Genomic DNA, 27,171 nt, shown 5'->3' on the forward strand with positions numbered 1-27,171 from the left:
GCCGCAAAAATGACGTGCTGGTAGACTGGCAGCTGCATCACAAATACTGGCTGGCGTTTACGAGGCAATATAACACTGAACAATAACACAAATCAATTTGAGTATACCTGGAAATATACTATGCAAAGTGTATTCTTGCAAACTTTTTGTTTTGTTTGTCAGCACTCTGTTGTTGGCCCTTTTTGTGAATGCAAAGTTTTCAAAGTGACTTATATATTTTTTCCCACTCGTTTAACATCACAGATGAATGTAGCTATAGTACATAATCAACTAAATAGCTTAATTGTGAGACTGGTATAGAACTTATTTTCATCTTTATACTTGATTACGTGATAGAGTGAATGGCTTGTCTCTAAGACTTCACATATTACACATTGAAGTGGTACCGTGCAAATCTTCTGCCCCCCCCCCCCCCCCCAAAAAGACCCCTTGGGATCTGTTACACCATGAAGTGCATGTGTCCTTCTGCACCCGTCACAATAACATCCATCCAGATTCGCATGGCCTCGGGGGACGGGGCCACCATGTAGTAGACCCGATCATGAGTCTTCACACTGAAGGTCAGCGAAGGGTTTGGACTCTTGGATGTAACAAGAAGTAAAAGGAGAGTGTGAGAGCTATGATGACGATAGTAAAAACAAAAAAATAATCATCTTACTTTGTGTGCATTCTTCAAATGGTCATAGTACACCTCCTCTATTGCCTGGAAGTAAATGACTCCTTTCATCTTGGTCTCATGCTTGTCTGTGGTGAGGAGGGGGGAAAATGATCTTAGCCTTCAAAGTATGTGCGCATAGTTTAAAAGTGACATCACCGCTATCCTCTGTCATGTTCCAAAATAAAAGATGAGTTCCTCACCTGCATAGTAAGTGAGCGTCCTGCGATTCTGGTCAAAAACAAACCAGCGCTTCTTCCAGGTCTTTATTTTCCCTCCCATTTTGACAAGGAAGCCTCTGCACGTTTTGTCCGTGATGGCCAGATGGAAGCAGGCGTCCGGATTGTGTCCCGCCGCCTCAATATGGCAATGGAGGTCGAAGTCGTCTGTTCTCATGGGCAGGTAGCGTGTCAGGAGTCGGGACTGTGGACGAAATAATGCACAGGGTTGGGTAAAGTTCTTCAAACGGGCCCACAGAGCATAACATTATCAAAAAGTCTGATTTCATTATTTTGCGTCTTTTAACTAGAACAGTTTAATTAAAATATGTCAGAATTCATTGTAAATATAGTACTAAAGTTTAGCAACCATTTTTTGTAAACATTTACATACATTATTTAATTAGCTAGATAAATCATTGTAATCAAATTTAGTAAAGAATAAATAATGCACAATTGACATTACGTAAGTCCTCCTTGCCAGTAGTTGGCGCTATACTGTGGCCGTTTTTTGAAAGGTCTTTGTTCTCAATTTTTTTGTCATTGTGTTAAATGAAACTTTGTTTATCAAAAGTACTACCTGCGATCTCTGCTTCTCCCTGAGCTTCACTTCCCTCTCCACAAGTTTCTGTCTCCTGGTGGTCTCCTCCTGCAGACGTTTCTCCAGCTCCTCCCTTCGTCTTCGCTCCTCCTCCAGAGCGTGCCGCCGTATCTCCATCTCACGCTCCTGTCGGTTCCAAACATAAGGTATGCTCAGGTTTTTTTTATTTTTTAAGCATGTTCTAATGACAAGTGCACATTAGTTACCCTGTGCTCGAGCAGCCTTAGCTTTTCCACCTGGGCCTCTCGGAGTAAACGCTCCATCTCCTCCAGTTTGGCCATGTTGGTCATACTGGCGCTGACAGGAAACGGAGAACACGCCATTTTGATTGGTTTGGACGCCATCATCACCATCAACATATTCTACGATGTCCAACCTGGAGATGTTATCTGGAGAGCATGCGGAGAAGCTTGTCTCCATGCTGTCGGAGCTGTCCACACTGACCGTGTCGGATGTTTGGCTGTTGTCCGGGTAGGACAAAGAATCCAGGAAAACGTTTGACTCAGACAGCATCCGACTGCAAAAGTCACTTTTTCTTTGTCGGCTGTGAACGCCGTCATTCATGTGTGCGTGGCCTGCTGACGAGGAGTATAATCAATCAATTTGAATAAATTATAGTTGATATTTAGCACATGTTAAGTGACAGATCATGACAGGAATATCACCAAGCCCAGACGGAACGCATGCCATATTGGTTGTGTTGTTTATCGGATGCGACAGTGTGACGATGACTCACTTTTTGGCTGGCGGCGAGCGTTCAGGTCTCGGGGGGCAAAGCTGAGCCCTTGCGGGATGACGCTGCCGCAGCTGGAGCTTTGTGACAGAGGCAGATGGGCCTGTGGAAGGAAAAAAAAATAATATGTCACGACACCACAGAAATCACACAAGTGCAAGCATCTGTCTCGCAGTGGGTTCATGAGAATTGCTGTTTGGCTGGATCCAAATGGAAATCCCCCTCAGCTTCATGATAATGATTATGAATAAATAGAATCTAAAAGTCTAAATATTAAGGGGCAATTTCCTTTTCAATCCGATGTGGAACGTTATATTGATGAATAAATAATGACCTTAGGCGGAAGGGTGCGTCCCAGAGATCGTCCGTACGGCGTGACGAGCTGCTGGCTCCTCTTTGGAGTTCCGTTGTCGCTCAGATGGGCCGAATTTTCCTTGCCGCTTCTTCTCCTTTCCTTTGCGGAGGAGGGTATGTGCTACAGCAGAAATGAATAGTTGAAGACAAGTTCAGTGTATAGGCTCTCCAAAAAGTCACTATGCATGCATGTCCTTTTTTTTGTAATAACGAAAAATATCGTCACGGAAGATTATGACGGTCGACAAGCTGAGGTCGGTTCAGCTAAAGCTTCATCACCTCATGAAGCGTCTGCTCAGTCCAGCTTTTGTGGATGCCGAGTTCCAGTGCCGACTTTCCTTGGCTTTGCACAAACGCCTACTCTAGGAGTTTTGTGTTTTCTTGTAAATGATCAATTTACTTGCATTGTCTGGAATTTTATGAGCAAAATACTTGACAGTGTGTGGTTTGTCAAGAAACTTCAAATAAAACAAATTCAAATAATCAAAATCAAAAAAACAACCGAGGACCTCTAGTGGTGAACTTGGTCATTTATTATTATCAAAACATGTCGTATTAAAGATGAGCTCTGCTTGTTGAAATACTTGGTATACTATTTGGACAAAGGTTTTGGGACAATGTCCATTATCCGTCCACCCATCAAGTTTTTACTGCTCTTTCTATTCAGTTGGAACAGCAAAACTGCAAGCTGGGCTGTTTGCCAATCAACCACAGGGGCACATTTAGACAAAGAACCATTCACACTGACAATCACACTTAACAAAATAGAGTCTTCAATTAACCTAACATGCATGTTTTTGAAAATGGAATGAAGCTGGAGTACCGGGGAAAAAAAACCCTCAAAGTCTTCAGTTGGAAGCATAAAATTTTCCAGAACGACTTGAATTACGATTGAGTGGAAACAAAGTAATTTTGGCCAATCCTTGATTGATTCATAAATTTCAAAAACGAGCGTCTCGGTGCTTTTGTCCACAAATTGTATTCTTCTGACTGACACCCACCTCTTTGATGGCCGCGTTGCTGTTGGCCAAGTTGTGCTTCTCAGACAGCTCTGCATACTTTCCTTCCAAAGACGCCAGCTTGTCTCTCTCCTGCGGTCGCCATGATGACATCTTCAGTGAAGGCAACCCATTCGTCGACCTGGGCCAGTTTTCACTGAACGGCTTACCTTCTGCAGCATGATGAGCAGATTGTTTTTCTCCCTCTGAAAGTCTTCTCTTTCCTGCTGGGACTGTAAAGTAATCTGCGAGGACTGTTTCTTCAGTGTTGAAAGTCTCTCCTGCGCCGAGGAAACAAACAGCAGAGACACACAAATTTGTTTTTTATTGGAATATTTGTGCCCTTTTCATGTTATCCCCTTTTTGTTTGTATACAAATAGCTGTGTGTCTGCAGTGTCTGCCCACCCATCAAGTGTGAAATTTAACCACCAAGTGAACCTAGCCTAGCCTTCTTGAAATGCATCTTAGTGGGAATCTTTCTTGTCATTTATCTAACAACCATGTCCACATTTTCTCTGCCCATAACGCATGATCAGCAAGCCAAGGGAAGATCCAGATCCAGAGCCACTTTCAAGCAATGGCCAGACTCCACAGTCTGAAACATGCAGAAATACCCACATCTCAAAAGGGTGCGACACCCGTAATACCATGGCAAGGACAAAAGGTAAGCAGAGCCGCAGCGAAATTTGTTGGATGACTGGTGACTTTTGAAAATTGCAAAGTTGTCGAGGGTTATTGTGCCTGGTCGTTATGGCAACAAAATCCAGACTCTGAGACTCTGGTATTCATTTACTTCATTGCATTAGACTGATTTCAGCAAGACAAAAATAGGGTGTGTAACGTGTGCTATAATTATTGATCATTGGCATATTTTGACAAAGTTAACACAAATACCTTAGAATTGTTTTAATTTGAAATTAAAATAGAAAGCATGTCTCTTAATATATAATATTGTGTATTTTTTGGTGTTATTTTATAGAACTGAGACTACTTCACATTATACTGATGACATCAAACCACAATGTAATAATTTAAAGTGAGGAAATATTGATGTTTTAGTTCTGAAATGTTCTGTTCTACTGTACATATGAGATGTACCTTGCGTGTGATCGCGAGACGCTGACAGTCAGCAATTTCCCTCAGTAACTGACTCTGATTTTCCTTCTCCTCATCCTGGTGAATCTCTCTCTCCAATTTCTGAAACTCCAATTCCTCCAAACTTTTAGTTTGCTCCTCTGCTTCCTACGACAGACAGGACATGCATATGTAGCAATTAAATGAATATCTTTCCTTTCTTTTCTTTGGTCCTTCCTCGGGTCTCCTGACGGCCTCACGACTCTGGCTGGAAGTGTTCGGTTTAGGTGAACGGTATGGGATTTTTTAATAGGTTTTAGGTGAACTAATGAATACACACGCGCAGATACACATACTCACCCACATAAAAAATATATTAAAAAAAGGAGAGCAATGTTGACATGTCAAATCGGTACAATTACCGAATGAACAATACTGAGCTCTCCAGAAAGAAAAAATAAATGAATAAAAATGAATATCTTTGGGAGTAGATTTGTTTTCCATAGTCCAAATTAGTTGATGGGGGGTTTGTCACAGCAATTCACGTGACATCGCTTGCTTTTTCTTATTGATCATTGTAATGGCAGATGAATGTAAACAAGAAAAAGTTTGTCTTTACGTGTAGTTGACTTTGTTGATAACTTTAGTAGCTGATTTTAGTTTCACCTGTGGAAATCCTATTTGCATGTAAGTTACCCGTGTGCATTTTTGGAAATGCTCTTTTCTCCGTTTGTCAACTTCACAGAGCTCAACCAAAGTTAAACTCTACCAAGTCCTATTTAGTAGTGTTATTTTTATTTCACCTGTGCTTTCTCAGTGTGGCTAATCTTCTCAGCACTGTGAATATTTTCCTTAAGATGGTCCAAAAGGTCCTTTTCCTTTTGCAGCTGAGCCATCTCTGATTCTTGCTCCCCTTCCAGCAAAGCGCACTCCACCTCCATCTGCAGGAAGTGGCATTTAAAAATGGGAAGAAACGAATGAAAAGGTGATGAGCTCAGGAAAAACCCACCTTCAACTTTCAATATTTAATCTGCCTTTAAAAATATGCTAATAGATTTGGTAGATACGGCTTCAATGATGAATGCATTCATGCTTCCTCATGGCCAGTGAGTGTAGCTGTTACATAATATTGGCTGTTGTCTTGACTCATCAATTTATGTCATCATATTTTCAAATCTTGTTTGGACAAACATTGTGTGGTGTCTACCTCTCTGACAGACTCCTCCATCTGGTTGTCCAGGTCTTTAATCTTCTGCTCCAGCTCCTCAATGTTGTTCACAACTTGGATTCTCTCCTCTTCAATGTGTGTTACTTCCTGCTTCAGCTGCGCACTCTCCAACACCTGGACATCATATACGGGAGGTTCGTTTGGCTACTCTCTCTGTCACTCACACACAGCAGAGCAGACATCTCATATGGATATTTATGATCCAAGCTTAACATAAACGTCTCCATCATAACTTTTCATGGCTGGGGCACATTTTTTTTTATAACGATCGAAAATCGAGCCAGCTTCTTGCATTAAGTGTGATGTTAAACACACAGACGGGCAGTATTTTCCAGCATGCACTTTTGAGAGTAACAGCAGCAGATGTTTTAACATGGTATGTTGGATGAATGACAACAACAAGATTCTTTTTGGCTCAGCCGAATGGAAATCAGAGCATTTTGTTGCCAGTCTTGCCAAAGAATCTCCCGTTAAAGAACATATATTTCTGTTATTGGTCATTCTTTTAGTAAAGTGCAAAGAAGAATCATAACTCCTAGGCATGTTTCGTAGATCCATATTTTTTTATGTCACAGTGCAGAAAACATTGCCTCGACTTGGAGTCTATTATTCTATCATTAAAAGTTGTGCTTATGTGTAATCAATAGGCTATTTTTTTTCAATACAATGTTTCAAACATCTGGAAAAACGGCTTTGCCATGTGCATACACTAGAATTCTTCCATTCAAACACGCACATATAATAATTCTCAGTGGGATAGAGTCATTTCCTGTCCCCCCCCCCCCACCACCCTCCCTTTCTTTTGGAGTTGAATGGTTGAGCGCTGAAGCACAACTAGGTCTTCTTCATTAAAACCAGACACACTGCCCGGTTATAACGGTTTGAGCGTGGAAAAAGGCTTGGCTTTCACAGAGACGGTAACGGGACCGCTGAGACTGTGCAGGAGAAGCCGACATGGCAGCTGAAATGGCACAATTTGATACATTTACATAGTGCACAGCAATGGCCACAACGGAGAAAACGATGATAATTGCAATATCTAAGCTCAGATGGAGTCATACGCCGTGTAATGTCGCTATCGAAACAAACCCCTTAAACAGCAACTGATAAAGGAGCATTTTGTATGAAATAAGCACATGGTCTCACTAAGAGAGCATTTGCAAGAGATGTTTCCACTTTACATCAACACAAATCCAGTTGGAACTAAATATTTACTGTAAAATGTCCATTAAAAACCTGGTTGTGCCCGAAAAGGTGATCCGCACGGGGTGATGTGGAAAAAGGAAAAACATTGGAATGGTAATCATTTGCAGTGATTGCACAAAAGGTAAACAAACAAAGATAAACAAGCTTTCGGCAGTGTGATAAAGTGCATTCCACATCGTGTAAGGGGCGCGTCCCATTTGGTTTTCTTTCTAAGAGCTGGCTCTTTCTGAAAAATGGAGCCAGAAGAATTTAGAACTGCAAACTAGCATTGCTTTTAATCACTTTTTCATCATCATGTGAGAATGTGTGAGCCAATTTTGCCTCAAATTTTTCTCATTACTGTTACCAAGACAATGACTTGAATCAATAAAGATGTAACAGTAATAGTGACGCAAACATTGGTAAGCAACAAGAATATCACGGAACTAAGATAATATTGTTCTGGTGAACTAGGAATACCGGCTGACCCGAGTACTGTAAGTAGTACCTTGTGGTTCCTGGTATCATTGGAAAAGCTAGTTTTATAGTCAAGACCACACCAACCGAGACCAAAACATTATTGAGACTAGAGGGTATATTCTAGACCGAGACAAGACTTTTGAGGTCGAGGCAGAGACAAGAAGATTTTGGGATTTTGAGACTGAGATAAGACCAAGACTGTATATACCAAAGAAAAACCACAAAAACAGACCAAGCTGACCAGTATCTGACAAGACAGAGTAAAAATGCCTTTGATTCTGAGATGAGACCCTTATTAAGTAGTCTTGAGACCAGACCCATCTCAAGAACTACAACACTCCGAAAACGAGCATAAGATGGTAAATCAAATGACCTTAGCTCTGTGGTTGCTGGATGTTGAGGGGGCACAGCCGTTAAGGCCGAGAGCCGCCAGCGAGTGAATCTCTCCGAAACCGTTTTGCTGACGACTGCTGACCTGCTGCTCGTCACTGAGAAGCAAATCTCGTCCTCTGGTGCCAAAGCCGCCGTCTGGCGCCGTGCTGCCGGGAGAGTCGGAGAAAACCGACTCGTCGTCCGACACTTGCAGCTTCTCCAACTCCTTATTGATCTTCTGCAGGTCGGAAACGGCTGAACCGGCAGGCTCCACATGTGCAAACTCCGTACACAGGCTCATTATGGTCTCCAGCCGCTGGCTTTCCTGCAGACAAAGATTGACATGACTTGTTTGTATATAGTGTGACAAAGTCTGTAAGACTCGGTAATAAACTCACCAATTTGTGCACTTTCTGCTCCCGGAGTCTCTCATCTCTTTGGTGCTGGTGATAGTCTCTCAACTCTTCTTTGCCGTTCAAAGAAGTGATGCTGCCCACTCTTTGTCCCGGACTCAGCCCCCCTTTCCCAAATGATAACCTCCGCTCTCCAAAGCTCACATCCAAACTGGGTCCATCGATGTCAACGCCGAGGGAGTTGAGAGAGGCCAGGCTGGCCCTGCGGGGGGTGTTGGGCATGCTGGCTGGCACCGTCACATCTGGTGGTTGTTCAAGGGAGGAGAGACTGCGCCGAGCCACTGCCGAGCGCCCGGCTCTGTGGACATGAGGCGGCAGAGATAAAATAGGAGGATCTGCTGGATTGTGGAGGCGGGGTAGAGAGCGGCTGTGCATGCCCAGACTGTTGAGGGAACCCGTTGAGTATTTCCTCTGCCTGGAGTCACTTATGGCTTTGCCGTGCGAGTAGAGTCTACGGCCCAATCGAGGGCTTGAGGGCACACTGGCTGTGCCGCTTTTCACCCTCGGAGAGCGAGGTAGACGTTCTCCGTAAGAGGAGATGAGAGAACTTCCGTCTGTAGGGTGGAGCAGGCTGTCTTGCGATTGGTGGCGAGCATTTGGATGACGGCGCAAGCCGTTGGGGCTAAACTGGCGCTCGCCCTGGCGAGGGGAAGGCGGCACGCTGCTGCTGCTCATGAAAGAGAAGTTTCTTGAAGGGGACAGCTGATGTTCGGTGTTACTGAGGATGGACAGCGGCCGTTTGGACTGCGGTCCGCCGGGGGAAGGCATGTTGAAATACTTGCGGTTGCACTCGGCAGCCCTCAGACTGGCCTCCAGGGCGCTCTTCCGGCGCTGCAGCGTCTCCATCAACTCCTGCAGCTCTGCCTTAGAGCGGGAGCCCCTGAGTAAGGTCCCACCAACCGGGCCGCTGCCACTCGGCTCCATCTTCACACAGTCTGTAGATGGGAGCAAATTAACAGAGCATGTAATCCCGACACTTTTTTTTTTTGAGGTCATGTCATAAAGTGAAGCCGATTTAATAAGATGACGTGCTGAGTAAGACGGGGAAAACCGGCGAAGAATGTGCGCTCATATACTTCCAAGTCCAACACAAACACTGGCCTTGTTGGGTGCCAAGTGTCTTCTAAAAATGGAAGAAGCCAGAATGCGTCACGGGTTTTAACTGTGAGAACCCCTACAAACGCATGCCTAAGTGCACTATTAGGGCAAAAGTACTGGGACACCTGGCCAGGAAGTAAAAATATGGACTTGGGTTGGTTACAATAGCAACTCCTTTCTTTCTACAAGGACAACTTTTTTCTTCTTCTAGAACAATCCATGTGGGGTACCGCAAGGTTCCATTCTAGGGCTATTATTGTTTCTTGTGTAAATATTTTGCTGCAGTATCATGTCCAATATTATTTGTAGATGATGCCAATGTACTTATTTTCAATATAAATCATTCTGCATTCATGAAGTTAACAATTCAAAATGGTTTCAGACAAAATGGCATTACAGTAAATGTGTGTGTGTGGGGGGGAATTATGACATTTGAAGATTATTTAATTCATTATAATTTGATAAGTGCATTATCTACACTCCGCATTGGATGATGGAAATCCTAGCCAGATCAAAGTTTACACTCCTAAACAGAAAGCTCAACTAAATTGTATTGCTTCGTTGAAATGTCACTTTTATTTTGCAAGTTGACCCGAAGGTTGACGTATACCTGAGCTGTAACCCAGCGTGCTCACAGCCGCCCTTTGAGGAAGCATCCTGCTTTCTGGCTGAACTCCGTCCTTTGATTCAGTCGGAGTCAGGATTCAGCTGTGCTTTGCTGCTAGAAAAGACAAATACATGCAGGATTGTGTAAGAAGCTTTGGTGCAATTTGGAGGAAAGTCAATCCATTTTCTTCCCTAAGTTTAGAAATGTTTTAAGAATATAAAAACTGCCTTTCACACCTTTTTTTTTTTTTACAATTTCATGCAAATTTAAAGAGATGAAAGATCTGATTCTTTGAATAATATATGTACTTTGTGCTACATTTCTAAAGTCAGACTGTACAGTACTGTTTTCCGAATCAACCCGCATAGTAAGAGGAGAGACGGTTGATGTGTGACTTTGTGGTCCTGCTGTCTGGAGAGCGGGCCTACAGGAAGTAGGGTATCCTTTTACACACTCGCACAATCAATCAGCATGAGTTCATTCTTAGGACCCCCCCCCCCCCCCCCCCCCCCACTTAAAAAAAAAGAGGTGGGCCTCATGTCAGCCGTGAGAGATTTTACGGCATCACCCAGACTACAAGCTGGCAGGCTAATGCAGAGAGTTAACACACAAGCAAATGTAAACAGGATACTACGGAATGAAAGTATTTCATTAAAAGTCGGCTCGTCATGAAAATTCATTGCGCAAGAAGTAACCCACAAATAAAGGACAGTGATTCCAAAGTGGTTATACATTTTAATTCTGTTTGAGCAGTGGGTTAAAAATGTTGAGTTTAAAATAAAATAAGAATGTAACACTGATAATGATAGCTTGCATGCAAATGCTACACGTCTTACCCATTTTATTTTTGTAATGCAATGTAACTTCCTAGCAGTGTCAAGGCAATTCAGAAGCTCAACATGTTGAGAGCATTTGAGTTGGAAAGATCTACAACTTGTACGTTAAAGAAAAAAATATTTACATGTTTAGATTCAATATTCTTACAGGGTACAGTATTTAATATAATCTCTGGGAGCATCTTTCTTTGAAGTGAACGACCCCCCCCCCCCACACCAAAAACAAAAAAACAAAACGCCTCTCCTCACCTGAGTTGGCATAGTTGCTGTCTCTGCTGGGTGGAGGTGAAAATCCTCTCGTCCTTGCACGGAGGCAGCAGCGGAGTAAAACCCCAAAGTCTTCCCATGACAAAGGATCAGACAGGAGACCCTTCCCACCTCCCCAGAGAAGGAGGGGGGAGAGGAGGAGAGTCTCAGCCTCAGTTTTACTTTGCAGCATCTGGCACCACTGCTGCCCTCTTAGGTGGTTCGAGTTATTGCAGAGGAGAGAAAACTAAATCATTCAAAAGTAGTCATAACAACTGTCAAGATGAAGTGGTCATTTCCAAGAAATGCAATACCGTAGTAGCAATAGATGTAAATGACTACAACTAGTCCATGTCAAACCTTGTATGTAAGAAACAACGCTCACCGATCTCTGTAAAACAAGACCACACCACAGTACGCATTTGGGTATCAACATATGTTGGATTGTTGTTTTTCCACGGTATGTGGAGGTAGGAGCTGCTCTTGGCTGCCTCACAAAGAGAGAAAAATCCACTCCCCCTTGTGACGTCCAAATAAACAGATGTAAACACTTCAAATCTAGTTTGTTTGTGTGCCGTAATGTGGGAAAAAAAAAATCATCTGTAAGAAGAAAAAATACTTCAAAGCAATGTTAAACCTGCAAAGTAAAAGGAGCCAGTTTAAGAAAAGCTTACATAAGAAAAATCCCCCAATTCTCCCGGAACTGCAGCTTCAATGACATCATGGGGAGGGGGGCTTTGGAGAGCCTGGACGAGATGATTGCTTCCAGACGCGGACCTTGGATCTTTGTCGTAAATTCACATAGACACACATGAATTTGTGAGGTGCTGGCGACACATTCTGGGTGGGTCGTTATGGAGATAGCAATTTTCAGAAGGCATTTGGGGCAAGATAGGAACTTTTACAATTCTGACTTTTGTTTTTAAATTTTGTTTAAGGTCCCAAAAATACTATCTTTGCTCAGCTGTAGAAATGTCCATTTTGTTTAGAGTTGTATCTTCTGATCGGGGCACTATCCACAGGATTTTCTTTACAATAATATATTATATGCGCCCCAGCTAGTCTAAACACAGCATTCTGGTTATTTTTGTTGTTGTACTATGAATAAAGCAACAAAATCCACAAATTTTTCCTCCATCACAGGGAGAGGCCATTTTGCCACTCAGGTAAGGACCAATCACAGCTCAGCTTGCGAATGCACGTGACCTAACTCAGAAAACAGGTGAGCCATGATTGGTCGTTAACTGTGCCCTGAGCAGCTGTGATGCCATGGCAAGTAGCAAAATGGCCGCCCCCTGACATGGATAAAAACGGGTGGACAACATTAATCAAAATATTGTGTTTAGCGGTTAAGAAAATATATGGATGGATGGATGGATGGATGGACTTATAAAGTAAATGTAAGTGTTGACTTCCCTTTTAAGGCCCTCTTGGCCATGACAGGGTCATTGACCCCCATTAGTGGGACTGCTTCCCATCTATTTCAAGAAAACTGCCTGTGGCACATTTAAATTCTAAAACTATTGGTGTGGTTTATCCATTTTGTCTCATTTTAGGTCATTTGCATTGACAAATGAAAAACATACACACACAAAGACGCATTGATGCATTCTTCCCATCCATTGTTTTGTTTTCTTTCATAATTCCAGGGCAATAAAACACCCATTTAAAAATGTCACTCTCTTGCCTGCATGCACAGATGTTTTTTTCCCACCAATCACGGGAATGTTACACCTCCAGACAGTCTTGGAGAAAGATTTAAATCTAACCATATGCGCAGTCATTTAAAATTCTGGGCAGATGCCAGCAAAAGAAAGTGAGTCTAGTGGGAAAGAGGGGGGGGGGGGGGGGGGGAAGTCCCGTTAAACAACATTCAAAATCTCCACACGTTTGATTGAATACTTGTACAGTAATGTAAATTCTTTACATTTGTTTGGCATGGATCATAAAGACTACAATGCTCATGATAAAGTATACAAGGTGTGGCCGAAAAGTTCCAGGTCTGGTGTCACAAAAGTTTCTAAATCCAAACTATTAACTACCACACGGGTCCTGGAACTTTTCTGACACACCTCCCAAGTTATGCTTCCTTGGTTATTGGTTGGTTTTAAAAGTTCATTTCAGGTTTTGACACATTTAGTTCTACTTTGAAGTTGTCAGGCTCAATGCTGACAAACTTAACCAGGTCTTGATTGCTGGTCTGCAGATGATCATTTTCTCCGTCATCTGTTTTTCCTTCATTGACTTCTGGCTTATCGCCTGCTGAATCTTCGTCTCTGTGGTCTTCGTTTCTGCCTGGAAATCCATTCAGCACTTTGGGTTGTACTTGTAATATGTTGCAGTCTACGCCATGCTGCTTAAGTATTTGTGAAGATGTCATGTTTGGATCTTTATGAAGCCCAAACTCAATCAGTCCTCCGCCATTTTGTCTGTGTGACGGTGACTGTACTTCTGTTGAGGGAAATATGAGACAGTCAACATAAAGGCAGGTATTGACCACAGTCTGCATATGAGTTTTGTTTTTTCAAGGACGAGCTCGGTGTGATTTTTATCGCAAAATTTTGTTGTGTAGTATAGAAGCGCCGAGTGGTTAGCACATCCGGCTTACAATTCTGAGGTTTGGGGTTCGAATAACTGCTCCCCTCCTGCCTTCCTGTGGGGATTTTTCCATATTCCGGCTTCCTCCCATTTCCCAAAAACATGCACATTAGGTTCATTGAATGGTTGTGGTACCCTGTGATTGACTGGCGACTAGTCAAGGGTGTAACTTGGCTTTTGCCCAAAGTCAAATGGAGAATGTTCCAGATCAACCTTGACCCTAATGAGGATAAACGGTATAGAAAAAGAATGGACGGAGGATCTTCTATGATAAAACTCTCGTTACTATAGCAAGAGCTCAGAATGACCTATTTATTCTTAAATTTATCAGTCAGGAGTGGGGTTGGTTGGAGTCGGTTGTTTATGTTGGCAAGACATTTTGGAACTATTTTATGTTTCCAACTTTGCTAAGTTTTCTGTCCCAGATTTCTTTTCCCCTCGGAAAATTAACTTTGACACTTGTTGGGTGTTCAACTTTAACCACATCAAACATCTCTGTGAGAAACTAGAAGAAATTGTTAGCCAAAATCAGTGACTGAAGTTCTCTTCTGGGGAAAAAGACAGTTTAACTCCAGCGAGTATCAGGACTGGACTGGCACCCAAAAAATCGGCCCTGGCATTTTGACTTGGGCCCAGCTCGACCCCTGCCTTTTTTTTTTTTTTCTGGAGAGCTCAGTATTGTTCATTTGGTAATTTTACCGATTTGACATGTCATCATCATTGCTCTCTCTTCTTTTCTTTTTTTTTTGTATGTGCGTGCGTGCGACTGTGTGTGTATTCATTAGTTCACCTAAAACCTATTTAAAAATCCCATACCGTTCACCTAAACCGAACACTTCCAGCCAGAGTCGTGAGGCCGTCAGGAGACCCGAGGAAGGACCAAAGAAAGGAAAGTGAAATCCAGCACCGACCAGACACCACCCACCAGGCCACCAACCAGAGTCCTTCAACAACCCCAGAGACATCTAAATTCCAACAAATCGGGGACCCCTGCCTAACATGTAGTTCTGCCACTGATGTTTATTGAGGATGTTTCAGTTTGCTATCTTTATTTAAACTGGATTAACAGACTGGTCCCTCTCAATTGTGGGCTGGTCTCTAGGGGTAAAATGTAGGAAAATAATATTTAAAAAGCACTGCATCGGCCCTCAATGCCAGATGGCCAGTCCGGCCCTGGTGGGTATAAGGTGCTCCAATACAGAACTTTTATCCATAATGATTCATTTATCAGCTGCTTGCAAAACACATACAGAGACTTACATTCCATAAATATGATATGAACATACCTCTATGCCTTAGACACTGCGGAATAGCTAAAATGATGGTAAACAAAACCAAAGCTGCAGATGCTGCTGTGCTCCATCTTGACCTCGGCGCACTCTGCTCATTCAAACCTGCTGACCAACTTTCTTTGTAATCTTTGTTTTTCTTCCTGAAAAGTCAAACAACGCAATACTCACTTATTGACGCAACAGTAATATTGACTTTGCTCCGAACAATGAGTCGACTCTGCAGGCCCGTGAAGGTGCACGTGTACGTCCCCGAGTGCTCGGCGCTGTCGGGCTTGCCGAGCAGAAGGGATCCATTTCCCATCAGGAGCCGCTCGTGGTCCAGTTGGGCTCGGCCCTCCCACAAGTTGAAGGTGTGGCCGTGTCTGCTGTCGTAGCGCAGGATCACTGCGGGCTCGCCGGAGGAAGTGAAACTCCAGACGAGGGAGAAGTTTTGAAGGCCGCGTGGCACAATGCAGGGGATGCACAGTCGTTGGCCTTCTTCCTGCGTCATCGCTGGAAGACATTAGACATTATTGTTGACAACATATCACCCGTTATCATTCCAAGACCCACCTTGATTCTTTCGAGAGGCGGTCCAAACTTGGGTTTTGTCTGCTGATACAAATGAGCAGAAGAAGGTGTAACCTGTGACGTTCCCCTGAATCCTGAGTGTACTTTGCACGTTGAAAAGTCCCTTGTGATCCGTGCTTTTAGTGGTGACATTTTGTGGCACATCCTCTGCGAAGGGGGGTTCTGCAGCCCACTTCACTTGTGGCATGGGGTAGATGTTGTTGGAGGAGCATGTGACCGTCTCCTCTCTCAAGTCCATGACAACTGACAGGATCGGTGCTTTAGGAGAAGACAAAATGAAAGCAGGATGAGCATAAGGGGCGCGATAGAGAGCATCATTTTGCACATTTTGGACAATTATAAGTCTAATTTGGTATGACGGTTGAGGAAGGTGCTTTCATGTATCAGTGCCAACACAAGCTCCATAAAGGTGACACTGACTTAAACCCCATCAAACACTTTTGTTGGATGAACTAGAATAGAGGTTGTTCCAAACTCCAGATTTTCTTTTGTTTCCAGTTAAATGTCATCCCTGCACCTTTCCTCCGGCAGTTAAAAAAAATCTCCAGCAGATGGAGCTATTTACACTTCACTGGTATCTTACTGGTCAGTTTTTATTTTCACCAAATTCAATGCCTTGTAGGGGTTGTTTTGACCAATTTGTTAGGAGGGATTTAGAGTATTTGTATTATGGAATTTTGAGACTTTTTCCACTTAAGTAGCTTAAACTGGAATTTTTAATAGGTAGCAGTTTAGCAGTCAAGACAGACGAAGACATTATCAAGACTAGAGTGTATATGCTTTATGACGCAAAGCCTTGAAAAATGCATAGACTGAATGAAAAATCTAGTTTTTGAAATGGTATAATGAACCAAACTCAAATCTGGAGGGGCGTGGCACTCCAGGCAACACCGGGAAGGCAGTGCAGCGCCTGCTTTTCACGTTTCTTACTGATCACAGTCATTCCGGATTGGTCTTGACCAATCTTGATCAAAAATTTCGAGTCCGACCTGTACAGGACCGAGTAGAAATGTCTTTGGTTCTGAAACGACACCGATACCCTTAAAAAGTGGTCTCGAGACCAAGACTGATCTCGAGAACTACACTACGACTAGGTAGGGCGGCGATTGCCAAGCACGGTACTCGGCGCTCATCATGTATGTCGTGCAAAATTGACAATGAATTACTATGAAATTAAATAATTGCTCATCTAGCTACGCAAGTGATGTAAACATGTTTGTATCGAACAAATGAATACAAATCTTTACTGACCCTTTACTTCCAAGTTCACAAAGATTTCCTGGTTCCCTTTCCGAGTGCTCGTGTAACACTTGTACCGGCCCCGGTCCTGAACTTTGACCCTTCTGAGGAGGAGAGACGCGTTCCCATTTGGGATGTGAGCGTTGAATAGACAAGTCCTCCCTCTGAAATGTTTGTTTTGCAGTCCAAACTGATCCTTGTTGTAGTAATAGCTGTGGACGGGGATTTGCTGCTTGTACCAGTGGATGACCACCGTGCCGGGGGGTCTGAAGCTGCAGGGCAGGAGGCAGTCGTCGTGGATGATGCAGGATATGTTGCTCTCTGGAAGTACAATAGGGGCGTGGTTTGGATTTAGACTTGGATGCTGTCTGAATCATTGCTAATGAGGAAGTATGTTTGCTTGATTTTGCACCAGGTGGCTAACCTGTTGGAAAGATGAATTGGTTTCCATGTGGACACGGCATGTTTGGTTCATTCAGGTTTGTCACATATAGGACATTTTTGGATTTTTGTTTTGTTTGTGGTTGATCACAAAATTAAAAAAACGGGTAGCACAGTGAGAGGCCTCTGGCTGGCTTGTCTTGTTTTTAAAAATTCTGCTGTAGCAGTATGTGGAGCTTGCATGTAAGCTTGTCTGGGGTTGTTTCAGGGTTTCAAGTTGATTTCATTTTTTTTTTTATTCACTTCTGGATAAATGGATTAACATTATCCTCCCAAATCTCACAGAACACGTGAGGAAGCTATACTTTGTGTTTCCTGTGTATTGGTAATTTCCCACATTACTTTTGTTCACACGCTCTTTACAGTCTGTTTTTATTTCATAATGTAAAATATTTACACAAATTTAATATGTATGGAAGCATACCATATTAAATACATTCATATTTAAATTGTGATTTGGAGCAAGCAACTCACTCATTTAGTAATTTTGTTTATTACGGAGCCACCGTTGTCAGGGTTTGAGAAAAAATATCTTTGCAAATCTGTTCCCTTAATTTACTAATCTGTTCCCTCAATTTGCTAATCTGCATCTTCAATTTACTCATCTGTACCCACAGTTTACTGATATTCATTTGTTCCCTCAATTTACTAATCTGTACCTGCACTTTATGGATCTGTTCCCTCAATTTACTAATCCGTTCCCTCAATTTACTAATCTGTTCCCTCAATTTGTAACTCTGTAACCACAGTTTACTAATTTGTTCCCTCAGTTTACTTATCTGTGACTGCAGTTTACTGGTCTGTTCCCTCAATTTACTAATCCGTTCCCTCAATTTGTGAATCTGTGCCCTCAGTTTACTAATCTGTATCTGTTCCCTCATTGTTATTTATTTATTTATTTTTGCATATAATGCAAAAACGTTTTAGTTGGATGTGCGATGTTGCCTTTCCTTAAGCATTCAAGCTTGTCTTTAATGGGGTTAAGATATTTTTAGCAGACTCTCCCTCTTTGATGGCCTCAGCTTTCTTACAGATGCTGCATACCACGAGACAAAAACGCCATGCAGCTGTTTTTTGTTCAAGGAGAATAATGTGTTCTGTGAATCAACAAACCCTGTAAGATTTTACATCAAAATAGAACAGTTAATCTAACAAAGAATTGTGATGTGAAACTCATTTGGATGCAATTTGTAGTTGATTGCAGTGCAGGCTATCAAAGGCAAATACTGCAAACAACTTTTTCATTAGCTTTATAAGTTCTTAAAATCATCTTAAAGTTCAATAATCACATTTAAACATTAGATTCCAAATAAGACAATCACTTGAATTATTTGGGGCACATCTTTCTAAATGCTTTTGCTTATTATGATTCCCAGTTATCGTTTCCATATTTTGTAAGACAAGAAGCTTTAAATTACCTTCTGAGAGTGCCAAGAAGAATTCTCCTAACAAAACAAGCAGCAGCAACGCAGATCCCTGTTTTTCTGCCATGTCTTTAAGTGATCTACATAAATGTGTGAGAACAATCTCGGGTGTGCAGTCAGTCGCATCAGCACGGCTACTTTACATCCTCGGTGACACTAATGAAACACTGACTAATTAACTAGGCAGGAGAATGTTTAACAGGCTCCGTGTGAATGCTCCGTCACGCAACACCTCTGCCTTCCAATTTTGTGCCCGTTAACTTTCGCACTCGGGTCACACCTGCAAAGTGTAATGACATCCTGAACGCAAGCAATTCTGGGAGTGAATTCAAGTTGATTTAAAACCAAACAATTCATACAACGTCAACTGATAACATATCGCAAAGTATCATAACAAGTGAATTTGCAAAATGGCGATTGGACTTCATGTAAAAAGTCTACACACCCCTGTTCAAATATCATGTTTTTATAATAATAAAAAAAAAGAGACCACAAGAAATAATTTCATTTAAGATGTCAAAAAAAAGTAAAAATATACAACTAAAACAATGTTGCATAAGTGTGCACACCCTATTATAACAATGATGTGACCGTGATCAAAATTAACCAAACACATTCAAATTCATTTTAAATGGAATTTAAAGTGCCTCTGGTCAACCCCAAATGAACTTCAGATGTTCTAGGAGACTTTATTGTGCTAAAACTGCCATTTTGAACTGTTCATAATTCCTTTCCACGTTCTCCAAGGCCCGCGTTCCAGTTAAAGGGATGCTACCATGCCTACATCGGACCATAGCAAATTCTCCGAAACACAATGATCTCATTGGATTTGTCAAGGTGAAAGCGTCTCCTTTTTCTCACGTCATCGGGCCGAGCTGTGCAAGTGCAACGTTTACAGAGGTGGGCCAAACATATGCTGACATCTGCACCCTGACAGAGTGCAACTGGAGGGAAAATCCCGTCGTGTGTAAAAGTAGGCTACAGGCTTTTTTTTTTCTTTTTTTTTCCTTAACGCTTCAGAACAATGATGAAACCGCTGGTTGTATTATCCCCGCACCCTCCCCGCCCTCGGCTGCCTCCAGTTTGTAGGTTACCGAAAGATTTCACCAACCACAGATAAGAAGATTAGGGAGGAATTAATGGTATTCCTTTGTCATTATTGGAATAAATTGATATTTGGTTTTAGGAATGAGGGTGGAGACTGTGAGGGGTCAGCGGCAAAGCATGTTTTGTCAAGAGACGCAAAAGGACGGATGGCACATTTGACCACCAAAGTCAACCGAGGGACTATCCGGACTCATGTGCGCCGCCTGCGCCGCGGATGAGAGTGCAGGACAGCGCAGCGATTACTGGGCATGTGCAAGCCACAGCGGAGTGAGTGCTGCCGGGACATGGACGTGCCAGTAGGGGACGGCGACTGAGGCTTGCGCCGGTGGGCGGGGGAGGACGCTGGCGGGATCCTCTGGTGTTCCCAGCAGCAGTTTCACCATGAGAGTGGTCCTCCTGGCCTTACGACTCATGTGCTTTGCCTGCTTGTGGCCGGTCACGCAGCCGAACGGCAGCCACTTCCCCGGCAAGAGGAGACACAAGGAGCTCGACCTCGGAGACGTCAACAAACAAAAACATGGCGGGTGAGCCAAAGTGCGATTCCGTGCTCATTGATGGGCTGTGATGTTTTGATGAAGCCAGGCGCTCTTAGAGTGTGTTTTGGGCAATATGTTTGGTTATTATATATGTAGGTTTGCAAAATGGAAGCATTGTGAGGCAGACTTTTCATAAGAATGCATCATGCTGCCCATTTTCTGTGCCAGCTTGGTTGCAGGTGAGCTGGAGTCAATCTCAGATGAGAGGCAAGGTACACCCTGGACTGGTCACCAGTCAATTGCATGGCTGAAAAAAAAAAAAAAAAAAAAAAAGTTATTTTTTGTGATTATTTTTATTTTAATGGTTATTTGAATAATAATGAATTATGTTATAAATGAATGGGATTCTAAAAAAAATAGTTATAATTTTCATCTATTTTGGTCTACAACGTGTCAGAAAATAGGCACAAATGTTGATCGTTGTTTTACAAAGCAAAAGCAGATGTCTGATTTACATTAAACAAAAAAAAAATCAGTCTGCTTTCATGTAGGACTACAAAAATCTGATAACGTTTACTAATGAGAAGCTGAAATTGTGTTGTGAGTGTTTGGCCATTTTTAAGTTAAATTTGATTTTTGTTGTTGTATCATTTGTTTTAAGTAAAAGCACAAATGTTTTACTTTATATATGCTTTTTATATATTCTTTTTACAACACAAATTAGCTTGCCAATGAATTCCGATTCCTTGAAGTGATTCAACCTGATTATTTACAAAATTGCTTTTATTGCTAAAGTTAGCTTATAGTAGTTTGTTTATGGTGTAGTTTGGAATATGGTCACATTTTGTCTGTGAATGTTTAGTTAGTATCGACTCATCGTTGGCCCTGGAGTTTGATTGATGTGAGGTGAGAGTTCACATTCAGTCTAGATTGCCGTCTATTGCCAACGTATGCAGGGTTCGGGTTGTTTACTTCCCTATAACAACAGAATCAAGACGAGCCCGTTGTAAACGTGTCTGAAGAACCAGTCAACTAGGAACTGTTTTTTTTTTTTAATCACGCAGCTAAACTCCAAGCATTGGTCAATGAACGCTCCACCAGATGTCAGTTGAATGAAAGATAAAGACGAATAGAGATTTTCTGTTGGCATCAGCTGCTGTTTGTCCTCTTTGCGTCTTAGACGAGTGGACCTCAAGATGAAAAAGCTCGACAGCACAAAGTCTTTGCTAATTAAATCGGAACAGCTGCTTCGAATCGAGGACCACGACTTTGCGATGCGGCCAGGCTTCGGAGGTAAGACCCACATACTCACGCTTTCTATATTCATCAATGCTGTTTCACCGAGTGCAACCCGGTGACGACTGATGTAGGTTACTGTGCTGTCCTTGCTATTACCCCTCCCAAAAAAAAGCCCTTGGTGACCCAGATTGTCTGCGTGAGACAACGGCTGCAGACGCTAGTACAGATCAAATCATCTCAAGCGCGCAGCTCATTGGGCAGCCTGATGTTTCGAGGTGATTGGAATCTGCTGCGCAAATAACAGCTGGAACATGTGTGGAATACATTTGTTGCAGATGGCCCCAAAACGGAACACCAATAAGAAAATGCATGTAAAGAATTGCATTTTGGGATTTTTTTTATATGAATGAGAGTCCTTGACGTGCAGGACTGACATCTTTGGGTGGTCCGTTGACATTACGTCATGCTATAGGCTAAAAACATGCTACATTATTAGCACATCCAATAAGAGCTATATAGAAAATATTCTGCCAAGACAATGTTGCAAAATTATTTTATGGAAGCAGAAATATTTATTAGGAAAACCAAGTCTGCAGTCCGCCTGTTATAATCCTCACGATGCTATTGTCATCGAGGTGGTGATGCTTTTGAGTGCTTATCGTCATTAGGTAATGGTAGTGATAGATAGGAGAGGATGTGTATGCTTCACCTCATACATTATCATCATTTTGCCACTAAATAATGATGTAAGGGCTGTACTGTTCCGTTTTTATGTAATCGTACGATAAAGCTGCTTGCACTGTACATTGGAGCAGAAATCCATCCCTGTCCACCCTGTCATAAGATAAGCAATACAGTCATGTTTTTCTTCAATGGAGGCTGAAACGGTGGATAGTTGCAGAGTAAATATTTAAATGGATGTTTCTTTCTTTGCATCACGTTAGGTGTGTACTTGAATGTTGTCAAGGTAAATGTGTCCACTCTGTCATAGGGAAATATCAAATAATAGGGAAATCTTATATTTTTAGTTTTTTTTTTTTTTTTTTTTTTTTTTTTAATAGAACAAAGTCAGCTTGCTGAAACTTGTTATTAAGTGAAGGTCTACCCATGTGCTCATTAACATTATTTATTTAAAAATAAAATAAAAAAAGTATATTCTGTCGGTAAGCTCACATGCGTATTCCGGTATTTGCATGCACATTGTCTGCTTGCAGTTAATTCATTAAAGTGGAAGTCAACCAATATTTCTTGACAATAATATGTTTTTTTTTATATATATATATGACATTCTGATTCATTTACATTCGTAAAATAAGAGTTATGAATAAAAATCCAGCTGTTTTTGTCCAGCTTAGGGGCGGCCATTTTGCCACTTGCTGTCAACTGAAGATGACATCACAGTTGCTCAGTGCTCAGGCAACTACCAATCACATTTCAGCTTCAGAAAACAATATAACATTATTGTCAAGATTTTTATTTATTTTTTGTTGGGGGGGGGGGGTGGTGACTTCCCCTTTCATTTTTTTTTTTTTTTATAGGAGTTTGAACAATATACATTTTTAACTTATATTTAATACACTTAATATGAAGTTCAAAGTGAAATGGGCAAGTCTCAAATGCACTATATGATGATATTGCCTCACATACAGTCAGCGCAAATATGTGACAAAAATGTGTGTCTGAAATCGTAAACTGAACTTCTGTATGTTGATTTGCAGTACAGTATTTGATCAGCATCTGTCAGTCAAGAATATCCCACCATCTTTACTGTGTGACAAGCGCTGATATAACCTCTGTGAGCTTATGAGTCATGATTATCTAACATGTTGTCTCGAGCCTCCATAGTGTGGATTACACCTTCTCTTGCAGGCCGATCGTGGCATCTAAGTACGTAATCTGTGTTGAATGTACAGATGGCGGGAACATAGAGGACGACATCAACATCACATGTTATCCAGCTGCTGCTGAACGCTGATGTATGTTGACATTTGACCTTTTTGCGCCAGGTTCGGCTATCCCCGTCGGCATTGACGTCCAGGTAGAGAGCGTCGACAGCATCAGTGAAGTAAACATGGTACGTACGGCGTTTTGGGAACGGTTCCCATGCGTTGTAATCATTTGTCTGGGGTCGTGCTTAGGACTTCACCATGACTCTGTACCTGAGGCATTACTGGCAGGACGACCGGCTGGCCTTCCCCTCCAGCAGTAATAAGAGTCGAACCTTCGACTCACGTCTGGTGAAGAAGATCTGGGTGCCTGATGTGTTTTTTGTCCACTCCAAGCGCTCTTTTATCCATGACACAACCATGGAGAACATCATGCTGAGGGTTTTTCCTGATGGCAACATCCTCTACAGTGTCCGGTAAAAATTTGTTTTTTATTTTTTTTTCCCATCAAAAATATATAGTTAGCAGTTAAAGAAGCATTTACGTCCCTCAAGGTAGAATTGGGCCCTTCCACTGGTGGCATTTGCTTTTCATAACTCTCAAAGCTTTCATTTCTGTCTTTTCAATTCTAAATTATGATAATAAACATATTGAACTATTAAGAATGTGTAAGGGCCCATCTCAATTCTACAGTCTAATGTCTGTCAACAGGCTTTATAGACTCATCATATCCATTACAGTCAATCATGTTGACAATATGGCGCCACAGACCCAACAGATTGTGCACAGTGAATAGCAGTAATTAGTAATTGAATGTAACGCAACTGTCTGTTGTTTGGATTCACACCGTGCCTAAAGACTGATGTCGAAATTGGTCATGGGACAATTTAGTAGGAAATCTCTTTGTAAATGTCTTTAAATGTGAGCTGTGTTTTTTAGGATTACTGTGACAGCACTTTGCGCAATGGATTTCAGCAGCTTCCCTCTCGACACACAGAACTGCTCTCTGGAACTGGAGAGTTGTGAGTAGCAAACAAAGTGCAAATTTCAATGGTCTTTTCCGTGGAACATTTGTTGCAATAGTAATGTGATTATTAATATAGGCTGGATGCAAACATGTTCATCTGTTAAATTAGGTCATCAACTGTCCATTATATAGCTTTCATTAATGACGGGTTTACGGTGGATTATGTTTCTCTTCCATTCTCTTTGTTGTTGATCTAAGTGCAGACAGAGCAGGGATTTCCTTCCATCTATACACTACACAACAATTTATTTATTTTTTTAAATCTTGTTAATCCTTGTCAAGTGTCAACACATGAATACAACATGTATCCTAATCTCAGAGAACAGCCCGGGAGTCGCATTTTCATGCACTATTTTCCGAAATTTGTGAAGTTCATCCTGCTTTTTTCGTTTTTATGTCCTTTCTTGAAGATGCTTACAATGAGAACGACCTCATGCTCTACTGGAAGAATGGGAACGATTCATTAAGGACTGATGAGATTGTGCTTTCTCAGTTTTTTGTTGAAGACTTCCAGCCTTCCTTTGGGCTCGCCTTCTACAGTAGTACTGGTATGCGGGAATTTTCAATCAATCAATCAATCAATCAATCAAATCAATCAAATCAATCAATAATTTTTTGTAATGTCCCCTCCCGCCCCCAGGTTGGTACAATCGTCTCTACATTAATTTCATTCTCAGGAGGCACATCTTCTTCTTCATGCTGCAGACGTATTTTCCCACCATGTTGATGGTGATGTTGTCCTGGGTGTCTTTCTGGATAGACAGGAGGGCCGTCCCCGCCCGTGTCTCCTTGGGTACATCAAACTTTTATTAGACTGTCTACGTATTCATAAATGTAAAGGTGTTCGAGAGTGTATTTCAGATTACAGTATATTATTGCAGAAAAGATATACCTAAGTAAAAGTAATGTAAATAAATAACGTAAGCTATTAATTTGGCTAGTATGCTAGCTAATATTGCTGATGTGAAGGTGATTTGTTTATGTTGAATAACATAATCACTTTTTTTTCTTTCTTTTTTTTTTTACATAAACATGGGTTCATGATACGCACATGTATAATGTATTCATAATATATAAGTTCTATGCAGCCTAGCTAGTCTAATTTTTTACGTTTGTGGAATTTGAGTTAAGCAGCAAACTCCACCCGTTTTTATCCATATCAGGGGTCGGCCATTTTGCCCCATGGTGTCAACTGAAAATGACTTTACAGTTGCTCAGGTGACGACCAATTACAGCATAGCTTGCGAATATCACGTAACCAAACTCAGAAAATAGGTGAGCTGTGACTGGTCGTTACCTGAACCCTGTGATATCAAGTAGCAAAATGGCCGCCCCCTGAGATGTGGGGTGGACAAAACAGGTGTTTATTTTTAGCTGCTTAGTTCATGTTTTACAAGTCGTGTTTACATTAATGGGGGCGCATAAAACCTATTATTGTAAAGAAAACGTATTGGTTCCCCTTTAAGTGCTTTGCCGCCCTCTTGTGGTAACTATTCAAAATTACAGCCCCCTTTCCATTCCCTGTAGAATAGCAGGTGTTCAGTGTATACAACAGTAAAAGGCAAAACACAAAGCAAAATATACAGTCCATGTTTTTAGAATGTTGGAGGACGTCAAAGTGCCTCGACAACACACAGTTTTGGAAGTTTCTATTGAAAATGAACAATTCTGCCGTTCTCCCTGCATGCAGGCATCACCACCGTGTTGACCATGTCCACCATCATCACCGGCGTGTCCTCCTCAATGCCTCAGGTGTCTTACGTGAAAGCAGTGGACATCTACTTGTGGGCCAGCTTCCTGTTTGTCTTTCTCTCCGTCATCGAGTACGCGGCCGTCAACTATTTCACCACAGTGGAGGAAATGAAGAAGCTCAAGAGGGCACAGGTCACCAACGCTCCCTCTTTGCGGACTATATTATTTCCATAAATCTCGTGCGACTTTTTTCGACCTGCACAAAATCATTTTTGCACCATCTGGATCGACTACGCAATCTAGAAACTTAACCCCGCCTCTCTTCCCCGTGTCCATGCAGATTCCAGCGTCCTATAACGCCACACAGGCCATGGCTTTCGACGGCTGTTTCCATGACAACGATATTGACCTAACCTCTTTCCCCGAGGTCTCCAGCACGCCAAACACGGAGAGGAACACGCAGTCACGAAACTCCACCGTGTCTGCGCCCGCAGAGGGCACCAGGCTACGCCGCAGGAACCCGTTAAAACACAACCTCAGTTTCATAATGAGCAATAGCTACATGATTGACTCGTACTCCAGAGTTTTATTCCCTCTGGCCTACCTGCTCTTCAATGTCATTTACTGGAGTTTGTATGCGTAGCACACTCACCTTGCAGCAAAATCTTTTTTTTCTTTATCATCATCACACATTACAATAAAATTCTAATACAGTCACGGGACTTTTTGTCTCTTGCAAAATTGACTTTGCTTGTTTTACAAAGCTTTTGAATCAGACGATTATTTCAATCTCGGGATTGTATTTTGCTTTATTGCTACAGAGTAAAATGCATGTTTATTGTAAAATATCTATAAAAAAAATAAAATAAATGTATATGCAGGGTTGTTAATGTGTTTTTTGTTGTATAAATGGGGTCCTTGTTTGTGATATGAGACGTGTGGTTTACAGAGGTAGAAAAAGTACTCACCTTACTGTAAGTAGAGGTTTTCTACAAATACGTGAAATGAGCACTAGTACTGATTCAACTCCTTTTTTTTTTTTAAGAATTGTCTCATTTATTTATTTACTTGCTTTACTTTA

At 41.8% G+C, this 27,171-nt stretch overlaps 2 protein-coding genes and 1 long non-coding RNA gene across 8 annotated transcripts; 1 reads left to right on the forward strand and 2 right to left on the reverse strand.

Moving 5' to 3' along the window:
- Window positions 1-431: 431 nt before the first annotated feature.
- LOC144036275 (pleckstrin homology-like domain family B member 2) lies at window positions 432-11,647 on the reverse strand. 5 transcript variants are annotated; one of them, XM_077546794.1, is made up of 18 exons: window positions 11,485-11,647; window positions 11,103-11,311; window positions 10,021-10,128; window positions 8,298-9,247; window positions 7,901-8,224; window positions 5,842-5,976; window positions 5,438-5,575; window positions 4,659-4,802; window positions 3,730-3,840; window positions 3,563-3,652; window positions 2,542-2,682; window positions 2,211-2,310; window positions 1,851-2,052; window positions 1,681-1,771; window positions 1,454-1,600; window positions 859-1,078; window positions 659-744; window positions 432-580 (listed from the first exon to the last, which is right to left on the reverse strand). In XM_077546794.1, the coding sequence occupies exons 3-18, from the start codon at window positions 10,064-10,066 to the stop codon at window positions 440-442; spliced, it is 3,066 nt and encodes a 1,021-aa protein (XP_077402920.1). In that variant the 5' UTR covers window positions 10,067-10,128; window positions 11,103-11,311; window positions 11,485-11,647; the 3' UTR covers window positions 432-439. The 5 variants fall into 5 exon arrangements, with proteins under 5 accessions (XP_077402920.1, XP_077402922.1, XP_077402923.1 ...); XM_077546796.1 differs by having other exon boundaries at window positions 1,851-2,049; window positions 10,021-10,131; XM_077546797.1 differs by having other exon boundaries at window positions 1,681-1,765; window positions 10,021-10,131.
- Window positions 11,648-12,480: 833 nt separating this feature from the next.
- On the forward strand, window positions 12,481-26,975 carry LOC144036276 (gamma-aminobutyric acid receptor subunit rho-3-like). 2 transcript variants are annotated; one of them, XM_077546800.1, is made up of 9 exons: window positions 12,481-12,499; window positions 21,427-21,539; window positions 23,492-23,559; window positions 23,624-23,847; window positions 24,311-24,393; window positions 24,809-24,946; window positions 25,039-25,191; window positions 26,089-26,282; window positions 26,431-26,975. In XM_077546800.1, exons 2-9 carry the CDS (start codon window positions 21,443-21,445, stop codon window positions 26,731-26,733), a joined length of 1,260 nt encoding a protein of 419 aa, XP_077402926.1. In that variant the 5' UTR covers window positions 12,481-12,499; window positions 21,427-21,442; the 3' UTR covers window positions 26,734-26,975. The 2 variants fall into 2 exon arrangements, with proteins under 2 accessions (XP_077402926.1, XP_077402925.1); XM_077546799.1 differs by lacking the exon at window positions 12,481-12,499 and adding an exon at window positions 19,706-20,294.
- Window positions 19,839-21,655, reverse strand: LOC144036277 (uncharacterized). The gene is made up of 2 exons (XR_013288615.1): window positions 21,559-21,655; window positions 19,839-20,553 (listed from the first exon to the last, which is right to left on the reverse strand). It is a non-coding gene; the product is annotated as an uncharacterized LOC144036277 (long non-coding RNA).
- Window positions 26,976-27,171: the final 196 nt, after the last annotated feature.

Source organism: Vanacampus margaritifer, chromosome 16 (assembly GCF_051991255.1).
Source record: "Vanacampus margaritifer isolate UIUO_Vmar chromosome 16, RoL_Vmar_1.0, whole genome shotgun sequence".
NCBI classification, from domain to species: domain Eukaryota; kingdom Metazoa; phylum Chordata; class Actinopteri; order Syngnathiformes; family Syngnathidae; genus Vanacampus; species Vanacampus margaritifer.